Below are 22,416 nucleotides of genomic sequence, written 5' to 3' on the forward strand. Positions count from 1 at the left end.
TTTTTCATGAGTGGTTTTAATACTTCTGGTCCAGAGCCTAACTCCCTCTTTACTGGAGAGATGTGGTTTCAGTTTTTTGGGTGAATGTGCATTTTATAAGTTTTTTAAGAAAGGAAATTAAACATTAAAAGACTTTAAGTACTTTACTCTTTATATAATGTCACTAAGAAAAGCCAGGAAAATCAGGGTTGGCTTTTTTATTTGTTTATTTAATAAATATAATCTATTTTCCACCATTTTGTTTGTTATGGCTGGTACCAAAGTACTTTTAACAGTTAACATTTATTTTGCTTTTGTTTTATTTCAGCAGATGTGCATATAAGTTAACATGTCTCTCTTCTTCCTTACGGGTAGGGACAGTGTATAGCATTTAGTTTTTTTGGCATTTTGACACAGGCGATTTAGTTTAATTCAACGTAACTCCACTTATATGATGCCTAATATATGAATAATGTTAAACAGATAAAATGTGGCCTGCTGAGTGTGAGCATTAATATAAGTTGGTGATGTAATTGACCTTAGCCAAGTCACCTAACCACCGTGGGCCCGGGTTTCCTTTTCTGTAAAATGAGTAGTTTGGGGTAAATGGTATCCAAGAATCCTTGCGGCTCTGAGTTTAAAAGCACCATAAGTCTGTATGCCTCATAGCTCTGCATCTACGTCTCCTCTTCTGTTCTCTTGTTTTAAATTAGGCAAAGAGGATGCTGGTGCACCAGTGATAAAAGACGAGAACACCTTCACGTCACAGGACTCCAGAGTGTTACCAGAGAAGTCGCTGCAGAGATCAGCAAAGGTCTTTGCCTGTTTCTTTCACTTGTCTGACTCGTAGCTGCTTCCTCTTGCAGGCCTCATGTACAATTCAATTAGGACTGAAGTTGCTCAGTTCATAAGAAAAGTCAGTGGAAGCAGGGAATCATAAAAAATGAATCTTTTAAATACATACATACATACATATATATATATATATATATGAGCTTCCCTGGTGGCTCAGACGGTAAAGCATCTGCCTGCAATGCGGGAGACCTGGGTTCGATTCCTGGGTCAGAAGATCCCCTGGAGAAGGAAATGGCAATCCACTCCAGCACTCTTGCCTGGAAAATCCCACGGACGGAGGAGCCTGATAGGCTACAGTCCATGGGTTCGCAAAGAGTTGGACACGACTGAGCAACTTCACTCACTCATATATATATAAACTGTAAACATATACCTATATATTCACTTGCCTGTCTTTGGCTGAATGGCCAAGGCCCTTTCTTGGTGTATGGAGGTATTTATTGAGGTTCTGTGTTATCTTTCTGCATAAACTGCACTATAATTTCTGGTTTGGTTTATTTAAAGCAGTGTGAGAATTTAGGTACTGGTGAAGCAATATGAGTGTAGACGCCTAGATTTTTATTGTTGTCATGACCATATATAATTCAAAAGTAAGTTTTTAATAAGGTATTTTCTAGTTCCTCCAAAGCATTTAATTTAGTTATCATAGTAACAAAACCAATTTGTTTGTTTGTGTTTTTTTTTTTTTGCATAATTCAACTTTATTTTTTAATGATATATGCTGGTGACATATTCAGATATGGGATCAGATCCAGCCGATCCTCGATATGGGGGTAGCTCCAGGTGGAAGGAGTGGTACCAAGGGCGAAGTGTGTGAGATCACGTGGTCTCCTCTCCGTTGGTACGTGTACCCTGGGAGTGCAGTGTTGACGCTCAGTCTAGCAAGTTGGCTAGGAGAGTGTCTCCTGAATACCGACATGGGGAATTTCTAAATTATATTACATATATATTATTGCCCCCCACCCCACCCAGCCAAGTGCCCATTCAGTTACCTAGATCTTTATTTTAAGAAGCATTTTGAATACTAACCATACACTAGGCAACATGATAAGTGTGAAAGATTATAACAAACGGAAAGACCATGGGCTGGATCTGGCTCACAAATTTGTGCCTTAAAAAAAAAAAAAAAGCTTTAGTTTTTTAATTTTTTTGGCCACACCACGCAGCTTGTAGGATCTTAGTTCCCCAACCCTGGATTGAACCTGGGTCCTCAGCAATGTAGTGGTAGTGGAGTCCTAACCACTGGACCACCAGGGAATTCTCACAAATTTGTTTTTTGTTTGACCTATGCAATGTTTAAAAAGTTTGAGTTAGTAGCTTTCATTTAAAAAAAAAATGGAGTGGTTCGAGTTAAAAAAAAAAAAATCAGGCTTCTGGCTTTTCTTGACAAAACAAAACATCTGGGAACACTGGGCTGCCTTCTTAAATGGCTTTGACTTTGGTCAGAACTGAGTAGAAGCAACCTCTGTAGATGGAATTTGTGTTCTGCAATTTGCTGCTGCCCCCCAATGGTGCGCTCTCTATTTTTTGTGTGTGTGTGTGTGTAGTTTCTTTGTTTGATCTAAAATTACCAGGCAAACAGCACTCATATGCAAAACTGACACTGTGGTAAAGTCATTTAGTCACAGAGCATCACTGAGAAGTAGTACTTCAGTAGGTCTTAGGAAAACTCTTGGACCCAGCGAGGTGACCAGGTAACGTTCTGCCTTCTCCCGACTGTTGTCTAGTTACTGTAGATAAACAACACTAACCATATATGTATCCTTGGTATTTTCAGGTGGTTTACATCTTGGAGAAAAAGCACTCACGTGCAGCGACTGGCTTCCTCAAACTCTTGGCTGATAAGAACAGTGAACTGTTTAGGAAATACGCCTTGTTTTCTCCCTCGGACCACCGGGTGCCTAGAATATATGTGCCTCTCAAGGACTGTCCGCAGGACTTTGTGACCCGGCCCAAAGACTATGCCAACACATTGTTCATCTGCCGCATCATGGACTGGAAGGAGGACAGCAACTTTGCCCTAGGGTAGGTGACCTTTGGCGAGAAAAACTACTGAAATCAGACACAATTTGGTTTAGGTAGCATTTAGATAAACGTTTTTATGTGTATTTTAATTACTATTTCTTCATTAAAGCATGGGCCCTAGGCATATTTTGCTCCTAGTTCCTCAGAAATGGCCCTTAGCTACCACCTCAACTGGTCACCTATAGGTTCCTTGAATTGCCACCCTTTTTGTTTGTTTCTGTTTTTTGGTGTAAAACGTAAGTACATTCTAAGCCTCGACTTACTTCCTGTTATGTTATGAATCCTGTTTGTACTTGTGAATTTGCAAAGAATTCATCACATCCAACAGTCACACCCCTCCTTTCATACACTAGCATTCAAATATGTGAAATTGGAGGTATATTCATGGGACCTCAGTTTCCTGGGCTTATAAACTAAGAATGTAAAGATATGTTTGAATGATATGCTTTTTTGGTATTGATCCTTCAGAGGTTTCCTGGAGGAAGAAATGGCAACCCACTCCAGTATTCTTGCCTGGAGAATCCCATGGATCCAGGAGCCTGGCGGGCTACAGTCTATGGGGTCGCAAAAGTCAGACACGACTGAGCGACTAACACTTCAGAGGTTTCACTTAATAGCATTAAATGTTAAATCTTCCTGCCAAAAGCAAGGGAAAGGTGCCATGTTTTTAGGGAAGCTTTCAGAAACCAGTCTCACTTAAGTATAGATTCTGTAGCCACAGAGCATCATCACCAGCCACTTCATTATCATCTGAAGAAGCTGCTGGACCCAGCTGTTTGAGCAAATGCTGTGCCTGTTTCTTTCTTACAATTGATGTTCATTTTGAAAGAGAAGCAGTATTAAGTTTTAGCTAAATTTGTAGCCCTTTATTATGGGTGGCATGCTTCACAGGAGATGAAAATGAAGGCATAAAAGCTAGAAGAGTTTGCTTTGATGCTACTCTCAGCCTGATTTGGTGCCTTACTGTTGTACAGGACGGACCCTCCTGGGAATGTTCCTTGGTTATGAGTGTCAACACAATGGATGGCCACCAAGTGCTGCCTTGATGAAGTTTATTCTCTGCTTAGCCTTTTATGGTTAGTGAAGTAAAGCAGGTCAAATCTGTGTGTCCTAATAATGCAATTTAAAATATACTATCCTGGGACATCCCTGGTGGTCTGGTGGCTAAGACCCTACACTCCCAATGCAGGGGGCCCGGGTTCGCTCCCTGATTAGGGAGCTAGATCCCACATGCTACAACTAAAAGTTGGCATGCCACAGCTAAAATTTCCACATACAGCAACTAAGATCTCCTGGCACAGCCAAATAAATAAAGAAAAATATACACTATCCTGGGCCACTTTCTCAGTGATTTGATTGATATGTTCTCAGAGACACTCAGGAGCAGTTGCACTTTCTTTTCTGTTCTCAAGTGATGTGATTGCAGTGTCATCATTTTGAAGCCTAACTCATTATCCAAAAGTGACGTCAACCCCTTGAGCCCTAAATAGCCCTTCTCAGCAGCTTGCCAGTTTCTCACCATCCGCTCAAAAGGCTCGATAATGGCTGTGCCACCTGGCCCTGGTGGTTGTGCCCACCACACTCTGCTTGGCAGTGAAAAGGGAACATTTCACATCAAGGCAGGAAATCCAGCCTTGTCTTTATCTGCCTTTCTGTCATATCCCATTGTGTATACTTGATTGGGCTACTTCCTTAGTTTTTGAGCTGTAAGGGTGTAGTCAGAGTATAGTCAGGAAATCTTCACAGACTGAGTTTCTTATTGTTCAAATGGCCCTTCAGGTGCCATTACTTCATCAAATGATGAAGACTTACTTCATCAAAAACTCTTTTCTTGTGGGTAAAGTACAACAGTAATCAAAAAAGGAGTTGAGTCTTTGAAGCAGCAAGGACATTTGCTGAATCCAGAAAAATAATATTTTAAAATAATAACCATATGTTAATTGTCTTTTACGTACAAAAAATTGAAGATTCTCCTACTTAGATGGAAAGGTGTGCTTTTTCTCTACCTTCTTACTATAAAGACATTAAAAATTGTCTTTTATGGAAGTAAACCTGTTAAAAAGTCTTTGTGGAAAAGAGAAAATTTATCTTCGGAAGTAAAGTGCGGCAAGTTTCCACGATGAAGTTCTCCGCTGACGTCTGTCTCACAGGGGGTGTGGGCCGCAGCTGTTGCACGTTGGTGGTCGCCTTGCCGTTTTGTTCTGGCTATCAGTTACTGATCTTCAGGAGCTGAGGTCACCGTTTCCCAACCAGAGCGTGCTGTGCTGTGACTGCCTGGGTTTCCTTTCTCATCCTTGCTAGGTTTTGACCAGGAGTGTGGAGGTAGTGCTTGCTACGGGTGTGAATATGTGTGGTTTGCTTCCATAGAAATCATGCCTCAAAACCAAGTTTAACCAAAAAGCCTTCCTTTTGAATTTGTTCTCTGCCCCAACACTCTATCCTTGAGAATTATTGAACCTCTACCTGTACAGTTGCCACGGATCATCCAAGTCCAAAGCCATTTACTTCATCTATAGTTAAATTCAGTTCACAAGACAGGTGTTAATCGTATGTGTAAGTCACTGCTATATGATGTGAGAAATACAAAGGTAAACAAGCCCTGGTTTCTTTAGAGAAATTATAGCCTAACGCAGAAGGACTTTACATAAATGTCATAGGATTAATTATTTTCTAGGAAATAGACTTCTGCTTGTACTAATTGAAGTGAAAGTGGCAATTGGTGTAAGGAACTGGTGGTTTGCCTAAAGCCCAGGGCAGCAAGTATAGCACATCTCATGGGGAACTCAGAACTAACAAGGTAGCAAGGGAAACACAGCTTCTGTCTAAACCACCCTGACCAGTCCAGCCACCACATGGTATCTTTTCTTTACCCCGTTCTGCACATGAGCTGTTTTTATTCTGCTCTTTTCCACACAGTAGCCATTTAACTTCTCAATAACATACATGGCCCCTAAATGGTACTGCCAGTCCTCTGCAGGTCACACACTGAAGTCTAGAGCACAGAATTTCTAGAGTAGAAAATCTTTATTGGTCTATTGAGACCGTTATTTGCTCAACAATTTTAAACAGAGGAGGCGGGGGTCCAAGGTCCCACAATCCACTACCTGATTATCAGGGACCATGGGACTCAACTCTCTGGCGTGGAATGTGAACAAAGCAGATGGATTGAATGGCCTGTCTTTTTAGCTCTATGTATAATACAAGGCAGAGTGCTATATGTTCTTCCTTAGGAATAAAATACTTTCCTGAAAGTGTAGAGAAGGTGGATGAAGGGGGAAATCTAGAGTTGTTTCTTGGAGAGTGGAAGCCTCTTTGCTAAAGAGTCACTCTGACTAGGAGTCCAGAGTAGGTGGGACGGGCCATGGCTGGAAGCAAGCTAGATGTCACACTGAGATTGAGATGTGAGAACCTGAAGTGAAGGAGCTATACAGAGGGAATCAGAAGGAATGAAAAGAGTCAGGGGAGAGGAAGAAGCAAATTTTATCAGACATGGTGACCAGCTGGAAATGGGGCATGAAGGAGAAGGACAGAATCTTGAATGAACTCTCAGGCTTCTGATTGGGTGACTGGATAAATAATGATGATGGCATTTAATCACGATTCACCAAGAGCATCTTTATCTCTTGCTGTTCCCTTCACTTGTGCCTCATTGCTTGCTATTTCATTGTTAACTCTGTTCATAGCTCCAAACTTCTGCACATAGCACTTCCTTTCTCAGCAGTGGCTTTCTCCTCTCTGTAGTGTTTAGTGAAATACTCAACTTTTAAACTTACGTCAGTTATCTGCTCAGAGAGTGTTCCCTGACTGAGTCTTCTGTCATGGGTACTCCTGTCATTTCTAATAATACCACTCTTATAGCTCTTGTCTGTATTACAGTTGCTTGTGTAAGTTACTTACTTAGCCATGAGCTTCTTTAGGACAAGGATACTCAGTGAATGTTTACTGGCTGGTCAGATAGGTAGATGAAAATGATTTGGTGACCCCAGGGTCTTTAGCCATGTTGACTAGCAAGATATTGTACCGTAAATCAAACTGGAAAACACGAGTGGTTTAGAACAGAAGATGATGAGAACCAAGGTTCCTTAGCTTCAAAATCAACACTTGATAACAACATCCAATCAGTATATAAACTCAGGGGGAGAACCCCAAGTTTCGAATTTTTAACAAAAAGGTTAAGTAGAATATGCACATTAATAGAATACATAATTTCAGTAGCTTTGGAAGGGGCCTTCAGGAGGCCATCAGTCTTAGTGCCTCCATCAGTGTAAGCATGGCTTCTCTGGCACTCCCAGTAGCACCAAAGTGCCAGTTAAGAAAAAAGAAAGAAAGAAAGTGAAGTAGCTCGGTCGTGTCCGACTCTTTGCGACCTCATGGACTGCAGCCTGCCAGGCTCCTCCATCCATGGGATTTTCCAGGCAAAAATACTGGAGTGGGTTGCCATTTCCTTCTCCAGGGGATCTTCCTGACCCAGGGATTGAACCCAGGTCTCCCACACTGCAGGCAGACTCTTTACCATCTGCACCACCAGGGTAGCCCATTTAAGGGGAGCCCAAAGAGTATTACAGTACTAGAGACTTCTGGTTGTTAAAAAGTTATTTTTTATTTTGTTCTTGGAATGGTCATGAGAGATTTCAGTTGAGCCCTATTCACCTATGTGTATGTATATATATCATATACCACACTTCCATGAATCTTAATCCTGTAATGCTATCAAAAGCCTAAAGGCAATCTGTTCTTAAGGAACTCTTACTGGCTTTAGGCATCACTGCTTTTTGCTATGCATCACAACATACTTAGTACTTTTTCTATTTAGTACTAGAACTCTTGTCCAAGATACTTAAAAAGCCACATTTGCTTCCTTGCTGGAATGATTTGTAACTATATAATCAGACTTACAGTTTTAAGAGCTTCCCAACTCTCATAAAGGGATAACTAGAAAGTTTGGGATGGACATGTACACACTGGTATACTGAAAATGGATAACCAACGAGGACCTACTGTATAGCACGTGGAATTCTGCTCAGTGTTATGTGTCAGAGGGGAGTTTGGGGAGGATGGACACTTGTATATATGCGTGTATGGCCGAGTCCTTTCACTGTCACCCAAAACTATCATAACGTTGTTTGTTAATTGGCTACACCCCAATACAAAATAAAAAGTTTAATTAAAAAAAAAGAGCTTCCCAACTCTCTTAAATCATTTTTTCCTTTAGAAACTCTTACAGTGAAATTCATGCCTGTATTATTTGTGAAATCTGTTCTCCTAAAGTCTAGAGTTTACAGTCCAAGCCTTTCCTCCCAGGATGTCATAAGCATGGAAGTACCAAGATCACTTTCTCCTAGATTGGTCATAGTTTCTTCTTCTGGAATATTTAAAGATAAATCTTGAAGAAGATGGAAAAGTTTTACAGCAACTACTGTGAAAAACATAACAGTGTCTCTTGGCAACACTGAAGACTGACTAAAGATCTATGGCATGAATTGACCTAGAACAAACTGACATATTTTATTTTATTAATACTATAAACTAGCAAAGTTTGGTAGCTTTGAGGCTTGAGAAAGAGGAAAATGAATAGGTCAGTGCATGTGCCGCATGGTTGAAAAAATTGGTGTTGAACATGGGATTGTCCAGGCTTAATGTCGTAGTACTACACATTTAAAGAGGGAATGGACGGCAGCTTGCACTGCACAGAGGGACTGGGTGAGGTGAAAGGAGAAGGGGAGTTCTGATTGACGACGCGTGTGGTGGGGAGGGAAGTGGTTGATGGGGAAGGGGGTCTGTTCTGGTATCTTCTTCAACTCTTGCCTTTGTACCCTTAAGATTTCAGTAATCAGACCATCAGATACATTTGTTGACTGACAGAAGCAAATACTTTTACTCTTCTATTCAGGTTTGATAGATGCAAAATTTCTTATGTGGTAGATACGAATTTAGGAGGTAGACATTACATTAACGTGTATTTAGGAAGATGAAACAATAACTAGGTTGGTAGAAAAAAACAAACAGGATACATTGGTTTGTTTCATGGAAGCATAGCCTATAAGGTTAGTAAATTGAAAAAATAGCTCCATCCAGTCCTTCCCCCTGTGCAGAGTATTTCACCTTTTCAAGAGGATGTTCGTTGTCTGAAGACTCTCCTGAGGAAGAGGCTGTGTTATGTAATTCTGAAAACTTGTATTACCAAACTCAGACTTTGTAAGACCTTTTCAGGAGGAGTGACTCTGTCTTGGCTGGTGGACATGAAGCAAATTAGGCTGAGGAGGGAGCTCTTTCTGTGTGACTGTTGGGCTCTACCTCGTGGCTTCTGAGGACCCACTTTGGAAAAAGCTATGTAAGCAACACTGAGAGCATCTTGGTCCAAACCAAACAAAAATAAAAGGAGTGGAAGAGAGTAGTCCTGATGCAGGCTTTGCTTCCAAATTGTTCCCTCCTTGCACCACGTGCAGTCATTAACACTTCTTCCACGGTTGTCAGCTTCATCCACAATCTTCTTGAAAATATTAAAGTACTAGAGAAGCTTAGCTACCATCAGCCTTCTCCTTTACCCCTTAAATGCTTTCAGCCTCCTCTTTGCTCCCTTCACATTGACGTTAAACTCTTTACTGTCAATCTTCTGGGCCTTCCCTAAAATCAAACGTTGTTGAGCCTTACTTCTCTTCCGCATTTTGTCATCACTGATCCGCTCGAGCTTTCTCTAAAATCCCCAATTCCTTACTTACTGACTTTTGCGGCATCATAATACTGAGCCAGAAAAGGGGAAATGATGTGTTCTTTTCTCTTGATTTTAGGAAATAATACCTAAAATAATACAGCCCAAGTATTTGCCACACTCTGTTTTCACTGTGTCTTGTTACTGAAGTTCTGAGCCCTAGATGTGGCCATGTTTATTGTTTTCCACTTGCAGGTTCTCAGGGATCGGATACCATTGTATCTGTTTGCATGGGGTTTCCAACATGGGCCAGTATGCGTGAAGGCGTGTGAGGGTGATAATGATAGTGACAATCACTGCAAGAGGGCAGGGCTGCCTTGCTGTGTGTAGCCGAGTTTTAAGGCTAAAACTTGATGAGAAGTTGTGATGGAAAAGGAGGATGAATGGCTTGCAACACCAGTATTGACTGTTACCTTCCCAATTTTCTTTAAGGCCCAGGGGCCAATTTGTAGGACTTTCTTATCTTAATTTCTCCTGCCTGTAGCTGGTCTTCTCCCTCAGTAAGGTTTTAATGGCACATTACCCAGAACAGTGAACCCTAAAAATGCTGATGTGTATAGAATGTTTACATGTACACATAGCTCCCAACTGTAAGGAGCTAGAAATGTTTCAGGTCTGTCCTGATTAATTTTATAGTAGGACCCAGTTGTCATATCATGGATTGTGAATGGGAGCAGTATATGTGGAAGAACTCTGGTGAATGAGAAAAATTGAGGTAGTGATCATTTAAATTATTCTAACTAGGAAAGCTTTCTCACATCTATTTGTTATTGCAGTAGCAAAAATTTTAGAAAATTTTAATTTTTTCCAGGACATATATGCTATATACTTAATATTATTTAAAATATATACTATAGAAAGTGAAAAATTTCCAGAATTTCATCCCCTGAAATAATCACTGTTAAGGGTTTGGTATATATTTGTCTAAAATATTATTTTTAAAATATTTACTAACATCAATTGCAAAATATGTTTCACAGTTAAAAGAATACATGTAACATTTATGTGATTTTTGAGTTCTGGTATTTAAACCAACCCTTGAACTCACCACCCAGATTAAGGAATCTGTCACAATAGTGTTGAAGCTCCTTGTGTATTCCTCTCTATCCTAACCCTTAATGTTTTCCCAAGAGGTAACCATTGTCTCAGACATATGCTTTTCCTTATAATTTGCTCATATTTATATCCCTAAAAGTGTTAGTTTTGCTTGTTTCTGAACCTTATAAAAAATACAAGGCTACACATATTCTTCTGTGACTTGCCTTTTTTCTTTTAACATTATGTTTCCAAGATGCATTCATATATTTCATTCATTTTAATTCATAATATTTCTATTTGCAGAAATATAATTTATTTATCTAGCAGTAAAGAGTAGGACTTGACCCAGCAACTGAACAAATGACAACAAATTACTAATGAGATTGAGCATCTTTTCATATATTTATAGTCATTATGTTTCCTCTCTTAGAGACTATCTTTGTGTCTTTCCTCATATTTTTTCCACAGTTAATTTTTTGTTTAGATAATTTAGATTTACAGAAATTGCAAAAATGGTAGAGAGTTCCTATGTTCTTTACCTAGCTTTTCCTTATGTGAACATCTTATTATAGAATATTTGTCAAAACTAAGAAATTAACCCTCGTACAATACTATTACATAAAGTATAGAATTTATTCAGATCTTATCAGTTTTTCTACTAACCCCCTTTTTCTGTTCGAGAATCTGGTAGGATTCTACTTTGCAGTTGTCATGTCACTGTAGTTTTTCCAATTTGTGACCATTTCTCAGCCTTGTCTTCCGTTGACGATTTTGAAGAGTACTGGTCAGTTTTGTAGAATGTTTCTCAGTTTGTGTTTGTCTAATGTTTTCTCATGGCTGGATTCAGCTTAAGCATTATTGAGAAGGATACCACAAAATGAAGTGCAGCATATCAGTGGGTACATGATATCAGTATGTATACTGGTGATGTTGACCTTGATCACTTGACTAAGGAGTTATCTGCCAGGATTCCTAACTTTATTATTTTCCCTTATAAATATACTATTTAATATACTTGGGGTGATATTTTTGAGACTTTGTAATTCTCTTTTCTTAAAATTTTACCCACTCATGTTAGCATTCTTTTTAAATTGGTCTCTTTGTCATTTGATTTTCTGGAGTTAAAAAAAAAACCTAGAAAGTAGCCTTTTAGCAGTTAATAATATGGAAAACACCTTTTCCTTGGTTTGTGAATTGTCTGTTCATGTTGTTAATGTTGACTTCTGAAAAGCAGGCACTTAAATTGCATTTTTTAGCTTTTTGGTGCTTGTGTATAAAGTTATAATTAATTTTTAAAGTTATAATTAATTTTTGTTTATTAATCCTTTATCCAGCCTCATTGCTAAATCCCCTTATTAATTTTAATACTTTGGATATAATTTCCTTTGGATTTTTTCTGTAGGTAATCATATCATTGGTAAACAGATTTGTTTCTTTCATTCAAATCCCTAAAATATTTCTTTTTCAAGTCTTCTTGAACTGGCAACTCATAATTAAAGAAGTGATATTTTCCACATCAGTAAGTAATGTCAGGTCAATTTTGAGTGAAAGAAATAGTAGCAGGCATTTTTTTTCTTGTTCTTGGTTCTTTGATATGTTAATATTAATAACTTTGCTAATGTGGCAGCTGGTTATCAAAGGACTCAGGTGTTTACTTAGGTCCACGACTTTGGGTTTTATTTGGTTGTATTTTACCATCTTCAGTTTTCTTCTTTTCCTTTGGAGTTTCAAGTAAGGAATAGAATACATTTTTTCCAGGCTCGAGAGCATTCATTTGTTTATTTATTCATTCAACAATCTTTTACTGGGCTCTTAAGATGAACAGAGTCTCAGTGTAAGATACAGAAACAAAGAAATGTGTATTCCCTCTAGGATGATTCTCCTCATCTATTAATAAATAAGAGATGTACCTAAAGCATTGTTAGGCAGCTGGAAAGAGGCATGTTCCAGAAAGGAAATAGAACCAAAGGAGAGTAATAGTTCTGAGGAGAGAGATCTGCTCTGGGGGAGGAATGACTCCATAGCCTTGCTGCTATATTCTGTGAAGGTGAATGAGCTTGTTTTGTTTTGTGGGCCTAGTTCAACATGGAAGTCATAAAGGAAGTGCCTTTAAGATAGAGATACATTGCTTAAGGAAGGAGCTGTATAGCCCTTTTATGCTCTAGAACCAGCAGTACCATGTCAGTATGTCATGGATTTGTTGTTCAGTTGCTCAGTTGTGTCCAACTCTTTGTGACCCCATGGACTGCAGCACACCAGGCCTCCCTGTCCATCACCAACTCCTGGAGTTTACTCAAACTCATGTCCATTGAGTTGGGGGTGCCATCCAACCATCTCATCCTCTGTCGTCCCCTTTTCCTCCTGCCTTCAATCTTTCCCAGCATCAGGGTCTTTTCTAAGGTGTCAGTTCTTTGCATCAGGTGGCCAAAGTATTCTAGGTTCAGGTTCAGCATCAGTCCTTCCAATGAATATTCAGAACTGATTTCCTTTAGGATTGATGGGTTTGATCTCTTTGTAGTCCAAGGGACTCGCAAGAATCTTCTCCAGCACCACAGTTCAAAAGCAGCGCTCAACCTTCTTTATAGTCCAGCTCTCACATCCATACATGACTACTGGAAAAAATCATAGCTTTGGGTATATGAACCTTTATTGGCAAAGTAATGTCTCTGCTTTTTAATATGCTGTTTAGGTTGGTCATAGCTTTACTTCTAAGGAGCAAGCGTCTTTTAATTTCATGGCTGCAATCACCATCTGCAGTGATTTTGGAGCCAAAGAAAATAAAGGTCTCTCACTGTTTCCATTGTTTCCGCATCTATTTGCCATGAAGTGATGGAACCGGATGCCATAATCTTTGTTTTTTGAATGTTGAGTTTTAAATCAACTTTTTCACTCTCCTCTTTCACTTCCATCAAGAGGCTCTTTAGCTCCTCTTCACTTTCTGCCATAAGGGTGGTCTCATCTGCATATCTGAGGTTATTGATACTTCTCCTGGCAATCTTGATTCCAGCTTGTGGCTCCTCCAGACCGGCATTTCACATGATGTACTCTGCATAGAAGTTAAGCAGGGTAACAATATACAGCCTTGATGTGCTCCTTTCCCAATTTGGAATCAGTCAGTTGTTCCATGTCTGGTATTAACTGTTGCTTCTTGACCTGCATACAGGTTTCTCAGGAGGGGGTAAGGTAGTCTGGTATTCCCATCTCTTTCAGAATTTTCCACAGTTTGTTGTGATCCACATAGTCAAAGGCTTTAGCATAGTCAATGAAGCAGATGTTTTTCTGGAATTCTCTTGCTAGCAATTTTCGATGATCCAGCAGATGTTGGCAATTTGATCTCTCCTTTTCTAAATACAGCTTGAACATCTGGAAGTTCTCGGTTCATGTACTGTTGAAGCCCAGCATAGAGAATTTTGAGCATTACTTTGCTAGCATGTGAAATGAGTACAATTGTGCATTAGTTTGAACATTCTTTGGCATTGCCCTTTTCTGGGATTGGAATGAAAACTGACCTTTTCCAGTCCTGTGGTCACTGCTGAGTTTTCCAAATTTGCTGGCATATTAAGTGTAGCACTTTAACAGCATCATATGTTAGGATTAGAAATAGCTTAGTTGGAATTCCGTTACCTCCGCTAGCTTTGTTCATAGTGATGCTTCCTAAGGCCAACTTGACTTCGCATTCCAGGATGTCTGGTTCTAGGTGCATGATCACACCATTGTGGTTATTTGGGTCATTAAGATCTTTTCTGTACAGTTCTTCTGTGTATTCTTGCCACCTCTTCTTAATATCTTCTGCTTCTGTTAGGTCCATACTGTTTCTGTCCTTTATTGTGCCCATCTGTGTATGTATGAAATATTCCCTTGGTGTCTCCAATTTTCTTGAAGATATCTCTAGTCTTTCCCATTCTATTATTTTCCTCTATTTCTTTCCATGTTCGCTTTGGAAGACTTTATTTCTCCATACTATTCTTTGGAACTCTGCATTCATATGGGTATATCTTTCCTTTTCTTCCTTGCCTTTTACTTCTCTTCTTTTCTTAGCCCTTTATAAGACCTCCTCAGGCAACCATTTTGCCTTTTTGCATTTCTTTTTCTTGGGAATGGTTTGATCACCCCCTCCTGTACAGTGTCACGAACCTCCATCCATAGTTCTTCAGACACTCTATCAGATCTAATCCCTTGTCTCTGTTTGTCACTTGCACTGTATAATTGTAAGGGGTTTGATTTAGGTCATACTTGAGTTTCCTGGTGGTTTTCTCTACTTTCTCCAATCTAAATCTGTATTTTGCACTAAGGCATTCATGATCTGAGCCACAGTCAGCACCTGATCTTGTTTCTGCTGACTGTATAGAGCTTCTCCCTCTTCGGCTGCAAAGAATATAATCAGTCTGATTTCGGTATTGACCATCTGGTGATATCCATTTGTAGAGTCATCTCTCTGTGTTGTTGGAAGACGGTGTTTGCTATGACCAACGAGTTCTCTTGGCAGAACTCTGTTACCCTTTGCCCTGCTTCATTTGGTACACCAAGGCCAAATTTGCCTGTTACTCCAGGTATCTAGGAAATGGCAACCCACTCCAGTGTCCCCGTCCAGGGACGGGGGAGCCTGGTGGGCTGCCGCCTATGGGGTCACACAGAGTCGGACACGACTGAAGTGACTTAGCAGTAGCAGCAGCAGCCAGGTATCTCTTTACTTGAACAACAACAATAAAGTTGGTTTTTAAGAGAATGGGCCAGACATTTTGATGCAACATTGAGTCATATTGTCCTAAAGCAACTGTTTCCATTTTTGCAGACAGTGAATGAAAGACAGAAATTACTTAGAAAGCTGTAATATTTGAGCTCTAACAGATGAAAGTTACTTTCAGTATTCATATAAAATAAAATTTACAACTGAAATAAAAATATAAAACAGATCCTTCTGTAAGAGGAAAATATACAGTGTATAAATCGATTCTCTACTAGATTCTGCTTTTGTTTAGATCCTAAGACATTATGGATTTTAGAGTGACAGCAGAATTCATAAGTAGGCAGCATATGATTCTTTCTGGGGCATCTAAGTTCTGAATGCATCTAAGTTTAATGCTGACCTGTTAGATTTTTATCTCCTGCAAGCTGTTTAGTCTATGCTGCTATCACATATATCTCAAGTGAATATCCATAATAAATTATTTAAATATGGCACTTGAGAAACGTTTTCTGGAACTTAATAAAAATAAATATTAATTACTACTAATAGAAACTTGGATGCACAATACTGGATGCTTGGGGCTGGTGCACTGGGACGACCCAGAGGGATGGTATGGGGAGGGAGGAAGGAGGAGGGTTCAGGATGGGGAACACATGTAAACCTGTGGCGGATTCATTTCGATATTTGGCAAAACCAATACAATATTATAAAGTTTAAAAATAAAATAAAATTAAAAAAGAAAAAGAAACTTGGAGTCATTGATCGCAGTTGGAGGCCCTAATCAAAATATAATTTCATCTTTATGAGCCATGTTCCAATTTCAATGAACAATTCAAGATTCTTTGGACTTAGAATAGAGCCTGGTGAAAAAAATATTGCCAGAACACAAAGCAAGAATAAAATTAAATGAGATGAAAGATAAAGTGTTTTTTTCTTTAAATGTCAGCAAAGGGCTGATGATTGCAGTGACTTGTTCTGACAAATACTAGGTCCATCATCACCTGCTTACTTTTGTCCTTTCCTTTCACCTTCTCACCCCAGTGGAAGTGGATACAGCACTCAGCACTAGTCTTTTTTTATTTTATTAATGTTACATTTATTAATATGATACAGTAACATTATATATTGTTATTTTTTAAAACTTAATTTGACAACCAGGAGTCTAATGATTTTGTATTAAACAGCTTCTTACCCAGAATGGCACAACGTATAATACTTTCTAGTATTTTTTATGCAACTTTGCTTTGTTTTTGCAATGGTTTCTTTAGCAGATTTTCACCCAATTCGTGGCCACAGTCATAATTATGCTTATATACGTATCTATAAAGATAGAGCATAGGAAAATACTCTGAGAGCAGAATAAGTACAAAACAAGAAACTATGTTGAAATACATAGAAATAACATATGTGTGCATGATACAGATGGAAAAGTCAGTGCAGATGACTTGGCAAACATTTACAAAACATTTGTTTTCATCCAAACATAAGGCACAATGCAAAAATGTTAGCACTAGTCTTCTTTTGGAAAATTTCTCCCTCTCTTGGTAGACTTGTTTTCACTTAGTAGTCTTTTAGAAAGGGTTTGTGAGAATTATATTCCCTGAGTTCTTGCGTGTTAAAAAACCCCCAAAAACTTCATCTTTAAGTCCACAAACTTCAGTGATAATTTTCTGTATTAGTTTTTCCTGAGACATGGCATACCATGTCTGTAAAATTTCTTTGATTTCAGGGAAATGGTCTTATGATATTTTTGAAAATGCTTTCTGTTTCATATATGTAGTTCCTTCCTTCAGGAGTATAAGTCATGCCAAAGTTTGTTCTCCTTCATTTGCCTTTCATATCTGTTTTCCCTATAATCTTTTCACACTCTTTGCATAATACTTTCTAATTTCATTTTTCCCCCACTTGTTTCAGACTTTTCTCTATGAGTCTTATTTTTTCAAATAGTGTCAGTTCTTCATTAATTTTATTTTTCCTTTCTACTTATTTCCTATTTCCTAGACATAGTTAGAAAACTAGAAATCACACTAGTTTTTATTTCCTTTTGTGAAATTTATTTCTTATGCACTTGGATCTTTACTTTGAGCTGTTCTTTAGTGGTGATATTTTCATAAAATTTTTGAGTTCTTGCTAGCATCTCTGGTTGTTAGTAATTTATGTGTCTGCATGCATGTAAACTATGTTTTATTCTTCTCCCATTTCTCTTGCCTCTTTCTTCCTGTTTACATGAAGTATTTTTTTAATAGAACACCTGGAATGGCTCTTCTTCCTGCCTCCCACCGCATCTTTAATGAGTTCTTAGATTTTAGTGTTATGTTTTTAAAGTTGGATATTACAAAATGCCTTCTGCTCAGGCATTTAAGCCCTCCATTACAAGCATAAGATAATTAGTTTTGACCACTGCAACCTCACCAAGTAGGAATAGGATGGCCACTGTATTTAAAGGCAGCCTCACAAAAACTGAGACTCTTACCACGTGTCAGAATGTGTTTCTTTTCATATTCTCTAATAAATGCTATATGATCTGCTTTGTTGTTTATGCTTCTCCCAGAAACTGTGTATGCTGTTGGATTATATGTATGGTTAATTATTTTACATGGTATTTAATACTATGGGGAGAATCATGTGAAATTGTGTTTTCTAGGTAAAACATGGTCAAATATATTGGTAATTTCATGTGTCTCAATATATGATTATCTTCTTTACATCATTACTTGCTACCTTTGAATCCTTATTTCTGAATCATCTCTCAGCTGACTTGAATTGCAAATAGTTTTTTTAGAAAATATTTTTTCGCTGTGTCTGGTCTTAGTTGAGGCAGAAATTGTTGACTACAAAATATTGAATGAGATAACATAATAAGCTTGAACAGTATTTGATAAATCTATGGATTATGATGCTTATATAAGCAGGGTGGGTAGAACAAATGAAGACAGTCAAGCCAAACCCAGATTTAGTGTTTCTTTTAATGGAGAAAGATTACTGCCCTCTCCATCAGAGAAGAGCTCAGCAAACTTCATCTGCCTTCAGCAGGTTGGTGGGTCCTCCTGCCATGGTTCTGTATTGGAGGCTCAGAGTTGGTTGCTGCTGCTGGAAAACTGGCATCCTCTAAGTGTGGTAGCCTGGTTGTCGTTGGTGAGAGGAAGCTCATGTGTGGAGCTCATTTCCTGCTACCAGGTACTTTGTTCTGATGCCAGTTGAGCAAACACTGCAGTGCCTGGGGAAGGGGGTTGGTTGACATTTTCAAGGTAGATCATCTTGCCCCCACAGTGAGAGTCTTATGCTGAGCATTCTCATGGAACACAAATAGCTATACTCTAGGCCCATTTCTCCATGTCTGTCCCTCAGATGTCTTTGTCACCAGTCCTCCAATCTTTCTTCTTTCAGGTCCCTATCCATCTGGCTAAACTTGTAGCCACTGCCCATCAGGCCATCTTTCTTCAGCCAAAGTAGCCCATGGATGTATTGCTTCAAGTTCTACCTGCAGGGAGGAAGTTTCTGCTCCACTGTCTTTTCAGAGACCATCCCTTAGAATGGATATACTACCAGAGTCCACTTATGATTCGTGACAATGAAAGGTCAGTTGGAACTAGGCATCCAAGGTACTCAGACCTTTCTGCATCTTCCTGTATCTTGTATTTCTTAATCTTGTATTTCATGTATATATATATATATATATGAAATATATATCATATAATATATATCTATATATACATATATAGATAAATATATATGGTTTGGTTCTCTTGAGGCTTACTCTTTCTGATAAGTATTCCTACTTTTCATGTAAGAGACTTGGTGAGACTCTGAATTTAATGATGGTAGTGATTTATCACCCTTTGATTTTTGTTTATTTGCTGTCTTAGCCTGGAAGCTGCAATAGACTCAGAAAACTTTTTTGATATACATAGGAAGTCACTGAGTTTCCATCTTAGCCTGAAATTAAGACTTTAGAGGTTGAGCACATAGTTCTTTTGTTTCTATCCTCTTTTCAGGTTTTCCACATCTCTCACTGTTTCTGTGAGCTTTTGGTATCTTTCCAAAAACTTTCTTTTCAAACCAGAGTTAGTTTCTCATGCTTACACCAAGAACCAGACAAACATGTTTGTATTAGGAAATGGGTGTAGAGAACAGAACCTTAGGAACCTGTGAGAATAATTAATTCTTTAAGTGGGTTGGACGTAACTCATGTCCCACTTGATTTTCAAAATACGAATCAGTCTCCAAAATGTCCTTTAAACTTAAAAGGCGTTGACAACAGATTTCCCAGATCCTCAACAGGAACTTCATTCTAGAGAATGAGGATAATACACAGATAATAATGTTGTCATTTTGAAAATTAGTGAGACCTGAGTTTTTAACTATCTGGATCCTTGGTTGCAAAATAAGAGAAAACAACTGTGGTTGAAAAAGGAATTTATTAGAGGGATACTGAAGGGTTCATAGTAACAGTGAGAGTCTTGAATGTCCTGAGAAAGTTATGGGAAGGAAGAAAGGCCAACCTGGAAAGCCAAGAGCAAGGTCTAGCCATTGTCTTTTATCAGGATTAGTTTGGTCACGATGGCAGTGGTTCTTACCACTTGCAAGACAGCATTGCCACTGGGCACTGCTGCCACCACTGCTTTCACTGGCAGCCCTGTAGCCACCACGAATGGGTCCTAAGCACCCCTTTGTCTTTGTGTCACTCTCTTCACATTCAAAGCCTTGAGCTGAAGCAGAGTCTAAGTAGGAAGCTGCTCATTTCTGTAATGGGAATTATACTCCTTTGGCCCACTCACATGCAATGTGGAAGTCTTTCTCATTTGCATTCCTTTTCTTCATTTTCTTGCCTTATGGTTCTCACTGGGACATCTGATACCATGTTTGGTACTATTGGTGAACAGTACCAACCGAACCAAAGAGAGTGAACTTGTTTTCTTCCTGATCTTGAGGAAAGCATTTAGACTTTCTCTGTTAAATTGAAGATGTTCCTGTTCATTACTCATTTGCTGAGTGTTTTGGTCATAAATAGATGTTGAATTTTGTCAAATTTTTTTTTATTCTGTTGAGATGATTGTATGTATTTTTTCATTGTTTGCTAGCTGAGTAATTAAATAGAGTAAATTTTTGAATGTCAGACAGATCTTGAATTATTTGGCCCTTTTATATATTGCTGAACTCTGTTTGCTAATATTTCATAAGAATTTTAAGTCTGTTTTTCATGAGGGATATTGATCTCATGAATCTTTTGTCTCATTTTGGTATCAGAGTAATGCTGGCTTCATAAAACTAGTTAGGAAGTGTTCCGTCCTATTCTATATTCTGAAAGAGTTTGTGTGAAATTAGTATGAATTCTTTCATAAAGACTTGGTAGCATTCTCCAGTGAAACCATTTGGGCCTGCATTTTGTCTTTGTGGAAATATTTTAAACTATGAATTTGGTTTCTTTAGTAGATGAAGGGATATATAGTGTTGGTATCTCCTTGACTAGTCTTAGGCAGTGTGTGTCTTTCATGGAATTTATCCATTTCATCCAAGTTATTGGATTTATTGGCCTAAAGTCATTTATAATTCCCTTATTATTATTTTAATGCTCAAAAGATCTATAATAATGAAAACTTATTCCTTATTTTTCTTGATCAGCCTCACCAGAAACTTACCTATTTTATTTTCTTTTCAAAGAATCAGCTTTTGATTTTATTGGTTTTCTTTATTATTTATTAGTTTTCTAGTCATTGATTTTTATTTCTTTATTATGTCCTTCCTTCTGCTTACCTGGGATCTAGTTTGCTTTTCTTTTTTCAGTTTTTTAAGATAGAAGTTTAGTTCACTGACTCATTTCTTCTTTTCTAATATGAGCATTTAATGCTGTAAGTTTTCCTCAAAGCACTGCTTTAGCTGCATCTCACAAATATTGATATATTGTATTTCATTCAGTTCAAAATATTTTCTAATTCTCTTTTTATTTCTTCATTAACCCATGGGTTATTTAATTTTCATATATTCATGGATCTACCAGATAGCTTTCTTTCATTTTTTTTCCCATGTATTTTTGCTGTCTTTTTGATATGATTTGTGGGAAATCACCACCTAACTTTGAGAAGAGGCACTGGTCTGAGCCACCATTGTATGTGAAATGCCCACAGGCTGCCTCAAGCCTGTGCTGGTGGGCAGGTGTATGTATCAGCAGTGGGCTGCTCTCTCTTGGCTGGCATATGAGAAGTGGGGCCAACCGTTCTACCACCACTGCCATGTTCCAGGATTGAGGCCGAAAATTTGTTAAAAGTCTGCATATAAGGCAACCACGTCCCCAGTCCTCCTATACCACTGTGTACCTATGAACTCTAGTACCCAGGCATCTACCCTCATATAAGGAAACAGAATCTTCTTCAAAGAAATCACGTGGCCCCAGAGAAGGCCCTAACACCAGAGCTAAACTCCTTGCAGGAATTACTGAAGGTAGATTCCTGGGTCACCCTGGTGGATGAATAGACCTATGCAGTGGAGGAGGCAGCCAACTCTGGTCTCCTCAACACTCTCAACAAAGGCAGCTGATTTAAGACTCATTTCGTATTTCCTATTGACTATCAGCATTCACCACTTAACTTTAGACTTGGCTGTATGTGGCATGCCAGTACTTACAAGAATGGAGGGTTATCAGTTTTGATGTTTGTGTAGATGACTCACAGATAAAGAGTAAGATCAGCCTTCTAAAAGATGGAACCCTACTCATAGTGACAGGACTGTCCTGTTCAATACAGTCTTATTTTTAATGGTCCAGGACCCTAAAATGTGAATGATCATTTGCTGGGTGACTGGATTAAAGATAACTTCAGTTTTCTTCTTGGTATATTTCTATCTTTTCTATTAATAACTTCTCTAAAGTGAATATATATAGCTTTTGTGTTCAGACAAAACGTCTTAAACCATTAAGGCAAAAATTAGTAGTTGTGAAATAAATGAAAACATCAGATCTGATTTAGTGAGCATGACGTAAGGTATAATCAGTGTGAAACTAGTGATTTAACAGCAAACTGGGTTGATCAGAATTGTCTCTAAAGGTGTTTACAAGAGAAGTAATTGACAAAAGCTTTCACTTCTCCACGAAGAACAACTGCAGGAGTCCCACAGAGGGTTGTCTGGC

General features: G+C 38.5%; 1 protein-coding gene across 6 annotated transcripts in view; it reads left to right on the plus strand.

Annotated features, from left to right (window-relative positions):
- DIS3L2 (DIS3 like 3'-5' exoribonuclease 2) overlaps nucleotides 1-22,416 on the plus strand; it is a 362,444-nt gene that overhangs the window by 142,904 nt on the left and 197,124 nt on the right. For 5 of the 6 annotated variants that reach the window (XM_061388346.1, XM_061388312.1, XM_061388328.1 and 2 more), the window contains exons 7-8: nucleotides 693-793; nucleotides 2,612-2,859. In XM_061388346.1, coding sequence (XP_061244330.1) covers nucleotides 693-793; nucleotides 2,612-2,859 — 349 coding nt within the window. Of the gene's footprint in view, nucleotides 1-692; nucleotides 794-2,611; nucleotides 2,860-18,680; nucleotides 18,872-22,416 lie in introns of all 6 variants that reach the window. The other variant, XR_009730902.1, reaches the window with a different exon arrangement.

The sequence above is a fragment of the Bos javanicus genome, chromosome 2 (genome assembly GCF_032452875.1).
Source record: "Bos javanicus breed banteng chromosome 2, ARS-OSU_banteng_1.0, whole genome shotgun sequence".
NCBI classification, from domain to species: domain Eukaryota; kingdom Metazoa; phylum Chordata; class Mammalia; order Artiodactyla; family Bovidae; genus Bos; species Bos javanicus.